A 14,051-nucleotide genomic window follows, 5' to 3' on the forward strand; every position below is an offset into this window, starting at 1 on the left:
TCAAATGGTACTTTGTACAGGCCCTAAAGTGTTGTGTTGCATGTCTGAAAAGTTATTGCACAGAGAATATCTCTCCCCTTTCCCAATGCAGTAGTAGAATCTTTGTATGAAAAGAAAATAACGTTTGCTAGTTCAATATAATGACACATCTACGTAGCAAAACAATGTTGAAAACCTAAAAAGTTTACCTTTCTGAATAGGGAAGTTTTCGATTTTTCAATTTTATTTTTATATGATAGAATAACATGCATGAACATTATCGGTGAAACAAGTTTTGCGATAGAATAAGTACTTTTTTTCAAACTAATTTTTGAAGTTCAAGCGAATGTGATGTCGAATGGCTCAGGAAGTGACGTCATCCACTCTTCAGCGGACTAAGAGAAGCCGACGAAAGTGCAGTTGGCTTTGCTTAAGACACACTTGACATCGCGTTTCTGAATCTCTCATCCTCTCAGAAATATTCAAGCACCATCATTGATTTTACTTGAGGAAGATTATTAGACTGTGCTTTAACGAATCCGGTCTCCATAGTGTGTTGAAAAGGGTTATTAAATTTCTTAAAAATAAAAATATCGGCACACTCAAAATGTCCGTAGCAACTACAGGGGATTTTCCACGGAAGGCTGCCCCCTAGAGCCCTGTGACGTAAGCTAGTGACGTTTCAGAAGAGGGCACTTTTGCGCATAGGTTTTTAAAAATTCATTAAAAATCAATCATGGTGTTTTAAAATTCAGCGATGGTGAATTTTTTAGTTTTGAGGCTCAATTAACAATATCCGATAGTCATAATAGGAATATTTAATAGGTTGCAACTTCCTTGTTTGGAAGCTATAATTAAGGTAAACTTTCGCTGTTTGTTTCATTCCTAATAATATGTAAATATTTTTTTAAAGATGTTGTAAGGGTTTATTTGATTATTTTCGTGTTTTTAAGATACAAGATGAGGAAGCTATGAAGTCTTTGGCTGAGAAAGATAAAATGTAAGTTGTCATGCTAAGATGCTTCTTAACTGTTAATTTTAAACTTTCAATGTTCTAAAAATGTTTTTACTTTTAGAATTAAGGAAAAAGAAAGTTTACTGGCGCAAGTCAATGATGATTTATGCAAACAAAAAGCAAGGAATGATGCTCTAAGCGAAGAAATTGAAGCACAAAAGCAGAAAAACAATGTAATTATTTTTTTCTGTATACTTTCATCATTCATATCTATAAATATTTTCTTATGCAATGTATATTAAAGGAGTTGCTGGTAATAATTGCAGTTCTACTTACTTAAACCTTACAAGTAGAAAATTAAGAGCACTAAGCTTTGAATTTGAAGCACCGTATATGCTCGCATGTAAGTTGACGCCCCTATTTTTAGGAGGAAAATCGGGGGGAAAAATTGGAAACCCGTGTGTAAGTCCAGTCTCTACTTTCTGAAAAAATCGGAAATGTTTTGCCTCTAATTTTGAATATACACATTATGAAAGGGTGGAAAATAAAATGTAATGAACATTTTTTGTACAACGTACAATTATTATTCTTTTGCACAAAAAGGGTTGTACTTCTGCAATCATGATTTTTGTAAAGAATTCGACTTTGCTGTTACGATTTTTTTTGTTACTTGTTGCTTTTATTTTGAATAAATAATGAATAAAATCCTGCTGTCACCCTATTATGTTTTTTAAATTAAAAAAAAAAGAGCATTAATTTGTGACTATTGGAAAAATTCCCGAATACGGCGATTTCCGCACTTTTTGTGTACTCGGGCGTTTTCTGTAATTACTTTGTCTTTATTTCACAGTCGGACCATGTAAAGTTATTGCAGAATGTGGAAGTATTTATTTCTATAGCATATGCTGAAAAGGGTTGGACTAAAATTGGAAAAATGTTTAAGTTTTCAAGCGTTGTTTTTTTTTTCTCAAGATTTGTTTGGAAATTTTTTCAAAAGTTCTGCCCTGCATATAATTTGAGCCCCTATCTTTTAACCTAATTTTTTGCACTAAATATCTAGACTTATACAAGAGTATATACCATATTTAAAAAGTTTTCCTTCTGTTCATTTGTTAGTCTAGTGGTGTAAAAACAGGTTCTGGAATCTTTCAAAATAGCTGATCATCTTCATTTTGTGTTTAGAAACATTGTTGCCACTTTTGGAGGGAAAAAAAAACAGAAAAAACTGTAATAATAAAATAAGCAATCTAGAAACGATAACGACCCCCAACAGTTTCATTTTAATTTAAATGTTCTCATTGGTAGCCTTAGGAAAAATTGTTTCTTTATAACACCTTAGTTAAAGAAGGTTAGGCACCACTGAGTTTTGTCCATTTAAAATATATTATTTGAACTTTCATTTAAAAATGTACACTAATACTTATGTTAGATTTTTCTTGGGGCATTTGTATATGTTTTTTTTAGATCATAAAAATCCAAGTTCTGAATACTGTTTAGGAAAATAAAAATGTATTTATCGGCGCTTGAAAAGACTAGTGACACAACTCAAAAAATATTGAAAATGAGATTTTTAATTAGTAATACTTTTAAAAAATTGATCTTTTATATGGAATAAAAATAGAAGTTGTCGATAGCAAAGTTGGGAGTAGATGGCAACTTTGATTAAAACACAATTCAACCTAAATTTGATTAAAATTTCTAGGAACCCTAAAATGCTAGCATAAAAACTTCATTGAGCTAAATAAAAATAATAGTATTAACGATTTTTAAGAGGCATTACAATAAATAGGAATTGTTAGGATAAAACAACAATAAACTACTAATTGCAACAATTTTAAAAATGGGTTTCCTGAAAAAGTTGCTGTTTTGAGTTGTGTCACTATTCTTTTCAAGCTGTGTAATATTATATATTATTCTTAAATAATAGGGCAGTAACAACTTTCAAGTGACTTTGTAATTAAGTTTTTTTAAAAAAAAGTATTATATATTTTTGGGTGGGTAAAAGTGTTCTTGTCTCATGATATTTCTAAAAAATTCCCTCTGTTGTTAGTGGCTATACTTACTATAAAATGGCTTAGAAATCTCTCTGCACTCAATTTACTGTCAGTCTTGCATTGCATGTGATCATGTCACTAGTGCAGCCCAAGTTTTCTCTTATTTTGGTCACAACAGACCTTGTTTGCATGTGGATTACCACAAGATAAGATTGGCTGTATGCAAAAAATGTGATCTGGGGGTTTGGTCCTTCCCCCCATTGCTGAAGTGTTGCATGTACCAACGAAAAATTTACTTTCTTTTATTACTTGTGAGTTTTTATATTTTCTTTCTCGTACATACATTTTCTGAACTTGAATTTACTCTGTACATATCTTAATAGGAACTACGGGAGAAGAACTGGAAAGTAGTGGATGCATTAACCAATGCAGAAAAGAATGCTGATCAAAAAATTAAAGAGATTCAGACTGCAGCAGAGCAGAAAATATTAACTATTGAAAAGCAATGTGAAGAAAAACTCCAAAAAAACAGTTCTAGTTCCGATTCTTCAGTTGAATTATCTGACAGACTTCAAAAAGTTGAAAATGAAGCAGCACAAAGGCTGTTAGATTATAAAACTGAATGTGAAAAAAATAAACAGTTAAATTCTGAGCTTATTATGGTAAATTCCAAACTTAAATCTGCAGATTCAAAGCTAACAGACTTGGAAAAGACCGTAAAAGTAAGTTTTTTTTACACACACGTATATCTATACTAGATTCAACTCTCGATAAATCGAAAGTCCCAAGGGACCACCTAAAATGTTTGATTTATTGGTAGTTCAAGCTATGGGAAGTTTCCACAACAGTCTCAAAAATTTGGGACCCGATGAAAACTTTGAAATAAAGAAATATTCGAGCTATAAGCTTTGAGTTATCAAGAGATTCAACTGTATATATATCTGTGTTGAAATTGATGACTAAACTCCTTTTTTGTGCACTATTTTGATGTTTTTGTTGTAAGATTTTACATCTGTTACATTATATTTTTGCATATGGTAGTGTTTTTATGTAGTATTTTTACAGTAAAACTATAAATTTTAAGCATGAATGCTTCACATGGGTCAGTTAGTCATTGTATTTATCTTTTCAATCAATTTACTTACAAAGTGCTTAATTAGCTGATTTTAAACAGCTGTTTTCTTTTTTAATCTTATTTATAACTAGCAGTACCCACACAGCTTTGTCCGTAGTAGAATATTAAAAAGTCATTTGGTTTGTCTGTATATTTACAGTTAACGTCTACTATGCAATTTTTTTCTTTATATTTTTGGCAGATTTGAAAACTTAGCATGTAGCTTAACAGAAACCTGTAAAAGTCTTAGAAATATTTTAAAATTGGAAGGAAGTTTCCCTTCCTTGCTTAAAATGCAAAATAAGACATTTTTCAAAACACTATAGAAAGAATAATAATAATTTACTGAATGTGACACCATAAAAATTAAGAAAATAAAAGCAGACGACTTTTTGTTCACAATTTAAATCTGTTTTAATTTAAAAAAAAGTATTGATTGCCAAAATAAGCAAGTTTTCAAAAATGTTTAAAAAAAATAACAAAACAATTAAAGGGAGTAAAAGACGTAATCATGGTAGCATACAAATTCAATTTCTGCTTCAAAAATTTCCATTTATCTTTAATTTTTGATTTTTTTTCTTGAGCTTAATCATTTAGAATTGTTTGGCTTGCTTATTATAAGCCCTGCATGTTGGTTTTCTCTAAACCATTCCCACAGCTCTCCTAATGCTCGTAAAAACTTCAAATAAGCTAAAACTAAAAAATGTGAAAAAAATATTTCTCCCCCATATTATCAAATTTGTGTGAAAAATGGGCTTAAAATTTTAATAGAAAAAGGACAAATTCGAAATTTTGAAAAATGGCTTCAAGCTGTACACTCTTATGCTACAAACTAATTTTGTGCCAAATTTCATGAAAATTAACCGAATGGTTTAGGCGCTATGCGTGTCACAGAGATCCAGACAGACATAGTACAAACTTTTGGCTTCATTATTAGTAAAAATTAAGTGGCTTAGTCAGTGTTGTGATTTATATCAACTTATTAATTTCTTTTCAGAATCTCAGTTCAGAATTGCAGCAAAGTCAATTGCACACAAGACAGTGCTTGCTTAGGATATGTCCTAATGTATCCATTGACAGTTCTGTGGTAATTATTCTTCCAGTTTATCTTTTTTGATAGATTTATTTCAATTTTTGATATTCACAGTGCATGCAATTACTAAATCATTTTGTCATCTTAGTCTAGGTCTTCAACAATATACGTTTGTTGTTAATGGTTAAAAATTTTGCAATGGTTGATTTCTGAAAATATATTTTAAATAGATATATTATAGTAAAAAAAATATTGGTTCATTAAAAAAAAATTTGTATCATGTTGCTACCTAAAACTATATTTTCAAAGAAGAGTTATGTTGTCATATTTTCAAATAATTTTTCTTATAACTTAAGTATGTATGATTTTATTATTTTAGCCACATGAAAGATGGCTTTCTGAATTTGAAAAGCAAGCATCTAGTTTTATGCAAGCTACCTCAGAAAGAAATAATCAACAAAGCAATGTAGAACAGCTTCTAGAAGAGAAGGAGAAAGAACTTCTAGAACAGCAAAGGCATTATGAAAAAGTTCTTGCTGACACAGTATGTGTGATTTAATATATTCCTGAAGTAAACATGTTATATAAAATGTCTTTAAATGTCTTTTTACCAAGCTATTAACAAGTCAACAAAAAGTTATTCCTTTTTTTTAAGTATTGAGGGAGTGCGATGCACCAGTGTGACATTTTTGAACTTTATTTTACTATTATGACATTGTTTAACTAAGATTTAAGTAGTTGTTTTCATTAAAGAAGCTTTGAAGAATCTAACTACATTTGTGATTTATTGTGTTCAAGAGAAAAATTAAAGAAGCATGTTTGATAATAATTAGTGGCATCATTGCACGTCCAGTTAATGTATTTAAATATTTTGCTTTTTTTATTTTTGCAATCATGTCAGTTTTACTCTGTCCCCCCACAGTTTGATTTTAATTTAAATGTTCTCATTTTTAACTTGGGGGGGGGGAATTGTTTTATTATGACATCTATCTCTTATGCTATAAGAAGTGATCTGCATCTCTGGTGTACAAGTTATGTTTTATTATGAAAAAGTAAAAATAACTAAAATTCAAAACAGTAAAACATTAATTTTGTTTTGTTGCCATAAGTAAAATGCTTTTAGTTTAGAAAAATGTTGGAAGGTCTTTCAAAATAAGAAATTTTTTAAAAAATGGTATTCAAAAGTATGTCATTAAGAATATAAAAATTTGTGGGTATGATATGGAAATTTTTAATAAATATGTATTTGTTGGCTTGTTATTAACACTTTGAAATGCTTAAAAGAGAAAAGAATGGGAAGGGGAGTGGGGGCCGGGCAAAAGAAAATGTCACTATGAGCCACATTAACATTTCGATATGAACTGTTTGTAAGATCAGTTTTTTTCTTATGTTCTTCAGGAATCAACTCTTCAAAGTTTGCAAGGAAGTGCCGAGTCCCAAGAAGCCTTGTGGAATGAAAAGTTGCATCAAAAGCAGTTAGAGTTAGATAAGGTATCTACTTTGGTATTTTTAATCAGAATAATCATTGTGACAAGAATTAGTCTTAACAAAATTTATTGAATCGTAAACATGATTTCGGTACTACCGTGCATACAGAAAAAATAGTTTTCTGGTTTTAGAAGAAGCAAGAGATTCTTTAATTTCAAGTCTGCCAAATAAGCTGTTCGAGTCATATTTAAAAGGTGAAAAAAAAACTGATGATACGTAGAAAACAAATGATTCGCTGACAATAATGATACATTTTTGCTGAAAAATTGTGTAGAAAATCATTAAGTTTTTAAGTTGACTCCACATTTATCTCATAATTCATGTGTATGTGTACTTTTCTCCTTCATAACCTGCCTCTTAGCCTGACTGGTTTGGGAAAAAAAAACTTGGCAGATGCTGCATGACATTGGATAGGAGTCCAACACAGGACTTATGAATGCACAGATTTAATGAGCCTTCTCTGCATTTACTCAATGGGCATTTGGTGGTGTCAGACTCCAACATCCTATACATTAGGCTAGCTAGGTTGCCATGTGCACAGTAGAACCTCTTTAGAGCGACTGAATTGGGACCAGGGGAGTGCAAACTGTCAAACTCTTTGAATTACGGAACATATTATGCTTTCCATGTGCCATGTACATAACAGATCGAACATGTCTAAAATAAATCCTAAGTGCTACAGAAGGGAAAAAAATACTTTGCAATATAAAGAGTATTGATTTTTTCCCCTTTCTAAATTAATAGAAAACATAGAAAATAAGCAATATTATAGTAGAAATACTCTTTTTCAAACATTCTCGTTGAGCTAAATAAATTTTAATACAGTAGAACTTAGTAATGTAGACTAATAGGGGATTCATGTTGTTCCATTAAAGAAAGTATGGATTAAACAAAATAACCTTTAAGTTGAGTACATAAACTGCTGTAACAGAAAAAAATTGTATTTTGAATTCAAGAGAATAAAATATAAAACTGCATAAGAGAAATTTTTACGTATAGTATGTACATACATTAGTTTACTTACAATAAATATCGGATGAAAGTAGTTTGAACGTGATGGTCCAGACTCACTTTCAGTAACCACCCTTGATGGTTTGGAGGACTGACCTTTTATCGGCTTACTTTAGTGGTAATTCTTGAGCATTTAATTGATGGAGATGTCTCAAATGTTTGTAATTACTCCAACTTTCCTCTCACTTATACAGAAAGTACCTCTAAATGGTTGTAAAGATTCAGCAAAGTTCATATTAATAAGGTTAGATTAATGAGGCTTTACTGTACATGAAATTTCATCTCTTTGATATTTGGACTATGGGGGTATGGATTAAAGAGTTATTACTGTGCTGTCAAAAAGTAGAATTTTTAATCTAATTTAAGGAGAAATGTTACACAACTTCATAATTCAGCTCAACTGCTGCTAAAAATGACAGACATACTTTGATTTAAACTAATAATAAAATCATTGAAACGTATATGCTACTTGTTATTGTCTACATTTGAATTATTCAATTTCAAATGTCAAGAAGCTAGTCTTAATTTTAGAGGGGAAAAAATTGTTGATTTAGTGTTTCCATTCAATTAATTACATTGTTTTAGCTTTACTTTTTGGAGACAACACTTATAAGGAAGTATATAGTAGAGAAAAACAAAAATTAAAAATAATTAATCATCAAAGCATGAAAAGCAACAAAATCAGTATCAATAACTTATTCTAGAGAGATTTTTAGATTATGCATTTGGCATGTAATTTGAGTTTTGACACCATGAAATTGAGAATGTATTATTTTTTTGTAGTCTTGTCTAATAGTCTTTAATTCAGCATCTGTTTTATGTGATAGAATAGAAATAAAATTTACAGTATTTTGAATTAATTACATTTGAAGGTTTGAAATTTTTTTTCCTCCTTTTATATTTCAGGTTTTATCTGAGAAAAATGCTTTGATTGCAGAAAAAGAGGCCATGCAGTCTACATTCCAGCAAATTAACCAATTAGAAGAGGTTTCTAGTATTATATTCTTACATTGAATTAGTATGCTTATTTTATATTATGTGACAGTTTAAGTGTGTCATTTTGAGCTAGTATGGGGGTTATATGCATAATGAAGGGGGTTAAAAGTGGTAAAGGGGACAAGTGGATTTCTTGTGACCTATGTCAGATGTTCTGCTTGTTTAAGGGGAAGGATGAGTCTGAGAAGGATTTCATTTGCACAAACTGTGTTGAACTCTCAGAAATCAGAGTTAGGATGCTTACTTTGGAGGGTGAGTTAGCATTAGGCTGTAGGAGTGTAGATGGGGGTAAACTCTCCAGAGGGAAAGGGGGAAGTTAGTAAAAAGGAGGTGGGCATCAGCTGTGTGTTAGATAGTGGGAATATTCTTGAGGTAAAGGAGGAAGTTAGTAAAAAGGAGGTGGGCATTAGCTGTGTGTTAGATAGTGGGAAAATTCCAGAGGTAAAGGGGAAAGCTATTGCTGAGGTGACAGACTGGGAAACTAAGGGTATAATTTTGGGCGATTCAATGGTGCGTGAGGTGGGAAACTCAATAGGCAGAGTTAGACGTAAGGTGGCTAGATGTTGTTTGTCAGGGGCTCGGGTGAGAGATGTAAATAGGGTTGCTGAAAAGAAGGGGGTATTTAATAAAGAGGATGTAGTTACTTTGTGGGTGGGAACTAACGATGTAGGCCATAGTAACAACGATGAGTTTACAAAGGAATGGGATTCCCTGTTGGACAAAGCAACCAACTGTTCGGCAAATGTCCAAGTGGTTGGTTTGCTTCCCAGGTATGGAGTGCATAGGAGCTGGTTAAACCAACGGGCTAGGTGTATGAACCTGGTACTCAAGGAAATTTGCGTTAAGCGTAGTATCAGGTTTATTGATGTATGGAGTAAATGTAAACGTGATTGGATTGCTAGGGATGGCCTGCATCTGAGCTCTACGGGGGTCAAAATGGTTAGTGGTTTGGTTTTAGAGGATTCAGAATCAAAAAACTAAGTTGGAATGGGGGGCATGCTTTAAGGAGCAGAATTCGAACGGGTACTAACTATTGGGATTTTAGTAGAAACGGAAATATGGTGGCTAGTAAGAGAAAAGATTTTAACAGTTGGGATTCAAATAATCACGCAGCATTAAATAAAGGTAAGATGGGCTTACTTAAGGTTTTTTATACAAATGCTCGTAGTATTAGGAACAAGATGGAAGAATTGAAAAGCATAACAATAGACGAGAGGTTGGATATTATTGGAGTTACCGAGACATGGGCTACCGAAAGTGATGATGATTTATTATCTATTGCTGGGTACAATTTGTTTAGACAAGATAGAGTAGGTAAAAGAGGTGGTGGGGTTTTATTTTATGTCAGAGACACTTTAACTTGCAATGAATTGGTAATTAATGATAAACCTAATGAGATTGATATGATTTGGCTGTAATTGATTAGTAATAAGGGCAAAAAACTACGTTTAGGGAATATTTATAGGCCACCCAACTTAAGCCAGGGTCAAAACGAACAGATGTTTAGTATTATTAGTGACATTTCTAGCAAGGGGTCAGTCATCATAATGGGAGATTTTAATTTTCCAGGAATTGATTGGAATAATTTTTATCATAGTAATAGCAGAGAAGAGGAATTTTTGAAAGTAATTGGTGACTGTTTCTTAGATCAAATTGTAACTCAGGGTACTCGACAGGACGCGATTTTGGATCTAGTTTTCTGCGACATGGAAGGCTCTGTTCAGGGGTTATGTGTAGGGGAACACATTGGAGATAGTGACCACAACAGTATTAGGTTTGGGATTAAATTTGATATGCACAAAGTAGAGAATTTTAGGTTTGTGCCCAATTTCAGAAATACTGACTTTGTGGCACTTCGGCAGAGTTTGAAAGCAGTTTTTTCTTCTGGATTGGACAAGAGCGATGTGAATCTTCAGTGGGCAGAGTTTAAGGAAAATCTAGCGAATACAGTTAGGGATCATGTTCCTTTTAGGAGAAAGGGTGTCAACACTAAAATTTGGCCGATGTGGTTCTCCAGGGAAACTAAAGACGCTCTAAATTACAAGCAAGCTGCTTTTCATAGGTTTAGAGAAACTGGTCACAGTGCAGATAGGCTCCAATATTGTAAGGCAAGGCGTAAATTTAAGTATTTGGTACGGATTCAGAAAAGAGAGTTGGAGCAAAGACTGGCAGATAACATAAACAGGAATCCTAAGAGGTTTTTTGCATATGCTAATTCGGGGAAAGTTCGAAATAGTCATATTGGGCCACTGGTTGATGAGCACGGAATTTTAATTCAGGACGATAGTGATATTGCTAATGTTCTTAATAACTTTTTTTCGAGTGTTTTTAACAATAACTGTATCTTAACAGTTGACACCAAGAAGACACAAGCTATAGTACAGCTTGAGGACTTTGTATTTTCCAGGGATGACGTTTTATTTCATTTGAAAAAAATTAAAGAGACTAAGGCTCCGGGACCTAATAATATTTATCCAAAAATTTTAGTTGAATGTGCGGAGGAATTAGCAGATGTAATCGTAAATATTTTCAATGCTTCTTATAACTCGGGGACAGTGCCAGAGGACTGGAAGCTAGCTAACATTACACCGCTCTTCAAGAACGGGTCTAAAGGGAGTGCGGGAAATTATAGACCTGTGAGTCTAACTTCGGTGGTTTGCAAAATTTTTGAAACATTGATAAAAATTAAGATAGTAAATTTTCTAGAGACTAATAATCTATTGACTAGTTTTCAGTACGGTTTCAGGAAAGGTAAATCTTGTGCAACTAATTTATTACATTTCTATGACAAAGTTACCATGGCTTTGGACAATAAGAAGCCTGTAGATGTTGTTTACATTGATTTTCAAAAAGCTTTCGATAAGGTACCGCATGTTGCTCTACTTAGCAAATTAGCTGATATTGGAATAGGAGGGAAAACTTTCATTTGGGTAAAAAGCTGGCTGACCGGAAGGAAACAAAGGGTAGTTGTAAGGGGAAATTATTCTAATTGGAGTGAGGTTTTAAGTGGGGTTCCTCAAGGATCAGTGTTAGGGCCTGTTTTGTTCATTGTTTTTATGAACGATATTCACAAAAATATTTCTGGGAACATGAATTGTTTTGCTGATGATGTCAAAGTTATGGGGACTGTAGAAAATGAAGAACAAGCAAAACAGCTGCAAGAGGATCTAGATCATATTACGGAGTGGGCTGATAAATGGGGTATGGCTGTTAATGTTGGGAAATGTCAAGTGCTACATTTAGGGCATGGAAATAAGCGTACAAGTTATTATTTGCAAGGTTCAGTCATTAGTCAGGCAGACAAAGTTACTGATCTGGGGGTCTTAATAAGTCAGGATTTAAAGTTTAGCCAACAATGCAGCATTGCTAGTTACAAGGCCAATAAGATGCTTGGGTTTATCAATAGATCTATTTCAAACAAATCTAAAGAAGTTCTTCTGCCCTTATATAGAAGTTTGGTAAGACCTCATTTGGAGTATGCTGTTCAGTTTTGGTCTCCTTGTCTTAAGAAAGACATTAATGCATTGGAAAGGGTTCAAAGGCGAGCCACAAGGCTAATAAATGGACTTTCTCATTTAGACTACGATTCCAGGCTTAGAAGGCTAAAAATGTATAGTCTTGAGCAAAGAAGAGACCGAGGGGACATGATTCAGTTGTTTAAATTTATTAAAATGAAAGATGTTACGGGGCTGAAGTTTAGCACCGAAAACAGGACAAGGGGTCATTGTTTTAAGCTATTTAAATCTCAGGCTAACATGGATGTTAGGAAAAATTATTATTTTAGCAGGGTAGTGGAACCTTGGAACAGTTTACCGGAAAAGGTGGTCATGAGCAAGGGAGTAGATAGTTTTAAGAGGGCCATTGATCTTCACTGGGGATTGTAAATTGACTAGGACCAGTCTAGCTGGGCCCAGAGCCTGTTACTGGTCGTCACTTTTGTATTTGTATTTGTACTTTGGTTTTTTAAAAGTGATTCAACTTTTTTTAAAAGTGTTCAACAGCAATATGTATACCACAAAATAAGTACAAGCCTTAAACTGTTGGTGTCTGTCTTTCCTAGTGAACTGGTTTTGACGATTCTTCTTTTAATGGATAGGATATGGTTCAACTTAGGTCCCATTGCTTCGTTTCACGTCGAGTTTCTTCACTTACATTGCTCTTTAGTGGGGGTAACCACCTAACCTGGAAGCAAGGTAATGCCGTGATTAGGATATGCGTAGCCTTCAAAATGCTACTAAGTCAGATTTGACCCAACTATAGTAGTATTTTTATCGTTATCTATGCCAATAGTAGATGATCGGGACCATGAAAGGAGGTACAGAATTGCATCACAAGGCAACTTGTATGTTGTGAAATATAAATTAGTTTGGGAAAATATTAATTTTTTTAAATGGTTATAATTAGCACACGAATGAATTCCAGAGAAGAACAAAGATACACTTTTAATGCCAATTGATTAAAGTTTAAGGCATTTTTTTTTAGTACGGAGCATTTTTATGAAAAAAATAAGGTGAAATTTCGTGATGGTAACTTTTTACTATTTCTGAAATACATTTACACTAAAAAGAATGAAATAAAATAATTTGGAAAAAAAAAAAAAAAACAATTTCAAAATTGCTCTAAAAAGTGAAAAATAATTTTATTCTTTAAACACCATCGATAATACTTTTAAACATAATTTTTGAATTTGCACAAAAACAAAAATTAAAATCCAGAATAACCATGCTTCGTCATTTTTTCCAGAAAACCATCCTAAGTTAGAAAGGAAACATTTATATCGTCACTTGAATGTGCTGTTATCAATGCATAATGTATGTGGTATTGAAGAAACTGGGTCTGGTTAAATTTGTAGTTGAGTTATGGCTGTGAATGATTTTATCTATCGTTTTTGAGCCAACATCAAAAATTATGTTTATAAGTTTTATCGATGGTGTTTGAAGAATAAAATTACTTTTCACTTTTTAGAGCAATTTTGAAGTCTTCTTTTTTTTTTTGTCAAAATTATTTTTTATAGTGCTAGTAAATCACAATTTTATGAACTTTTCTTAGACTCGTAATTTGTTCGATTGAGCATTGTGTTCAGTTTGATCCACAAAAAAAAAAAAGTTTAATTTCTCCCTCTCTCTCATTTTTTTTCTTCAAGTACTTGAGAATGTGCCACATGAAAATATATTAATTTAAAAACAAATCTGATGCTTCAATTTTTCTTTCTTTTTTTTTCTTCCAGCTTCAAGAGAAATTAAAACTCCTACAAAGTACTCTTGAAAGTGCTGAAAATGATAGGTCACAGTTTGAACAGAAATGTGATGAAGTAAGTTTCTGTTGAAATAAATTTTGGTCCTTTTTTTTTTTGACAAATATGTAAGGGAGTACAATGTAACTCGATTTAACGATTGTCAAGGGACTGAAAGAAGTTATTGTTAAATTGAGGAGCATAGACATTCAATGCAATCGAATCCGGAGGAGCGAAATGTATCATTA

At 32.6% G+C, this 14,051-nt stretch overlaps 1 protein-coding gene across 4 annotated transcripts in view; it reads left to right on the top strand.

Annotated features, from left to right (window-relative positions):
* The window catches only part of LOC129230095 (ribosome-binding protein 1-like), a 65,353-nt gene that overhangs the window by 37,661 nt on the left and 13,641 nt on the right, over positions 1-14,051 (top strand). For all 4 annotated transcript variants that reach the window (XM_054864490.1, XM_054864492.1, XM_054864491.1 and 1 more), the window contains exons 8-15: positions 933-979; positions 1,056-1,167; positions 3,312-3,650; positions 5,040-5,129; positions 5,455-5,619; positions 6,474-6,566; positions 8,481-8,561; positions 13,798-13,881. In XM_054864490.1, coding sequence (XP_054720465.1) covers positions 933-979; positions 1,056-1,167; positions 3,312-3,650; positions 5,040-5,129; positions 5,455-5,619; positions 6,474-6,566; positions 8,481-8,561; positions 13,798-13,881 — 1,011 coding nt within the window. The remainder of the gene's footprint in view (positions 1-932; positions 980-1,055; positions 1,168-3,311; positions 3,651-5,039; positions 5,130-5,454; positions 5,620-6,473; positions 6,567-8,480; positions 8,562-13,797; positions 13,882-14,051) is intronic.

Source organism: Uloborus diversus, chromosome 9 (genome assembly GCF_026930045.1).
Source record: "Uloborus diversus isolate 005 chromosome 9, Udiv.v.3.1, whole genome shotgun sequence".
Classification (NCBI taxonomy): domain Eukaryota; kingdom Metazoa; phylum Arthropoda; class Arachnida; order Araneae; family Uloboridae; genus Uloborus; species Uloborus diversus.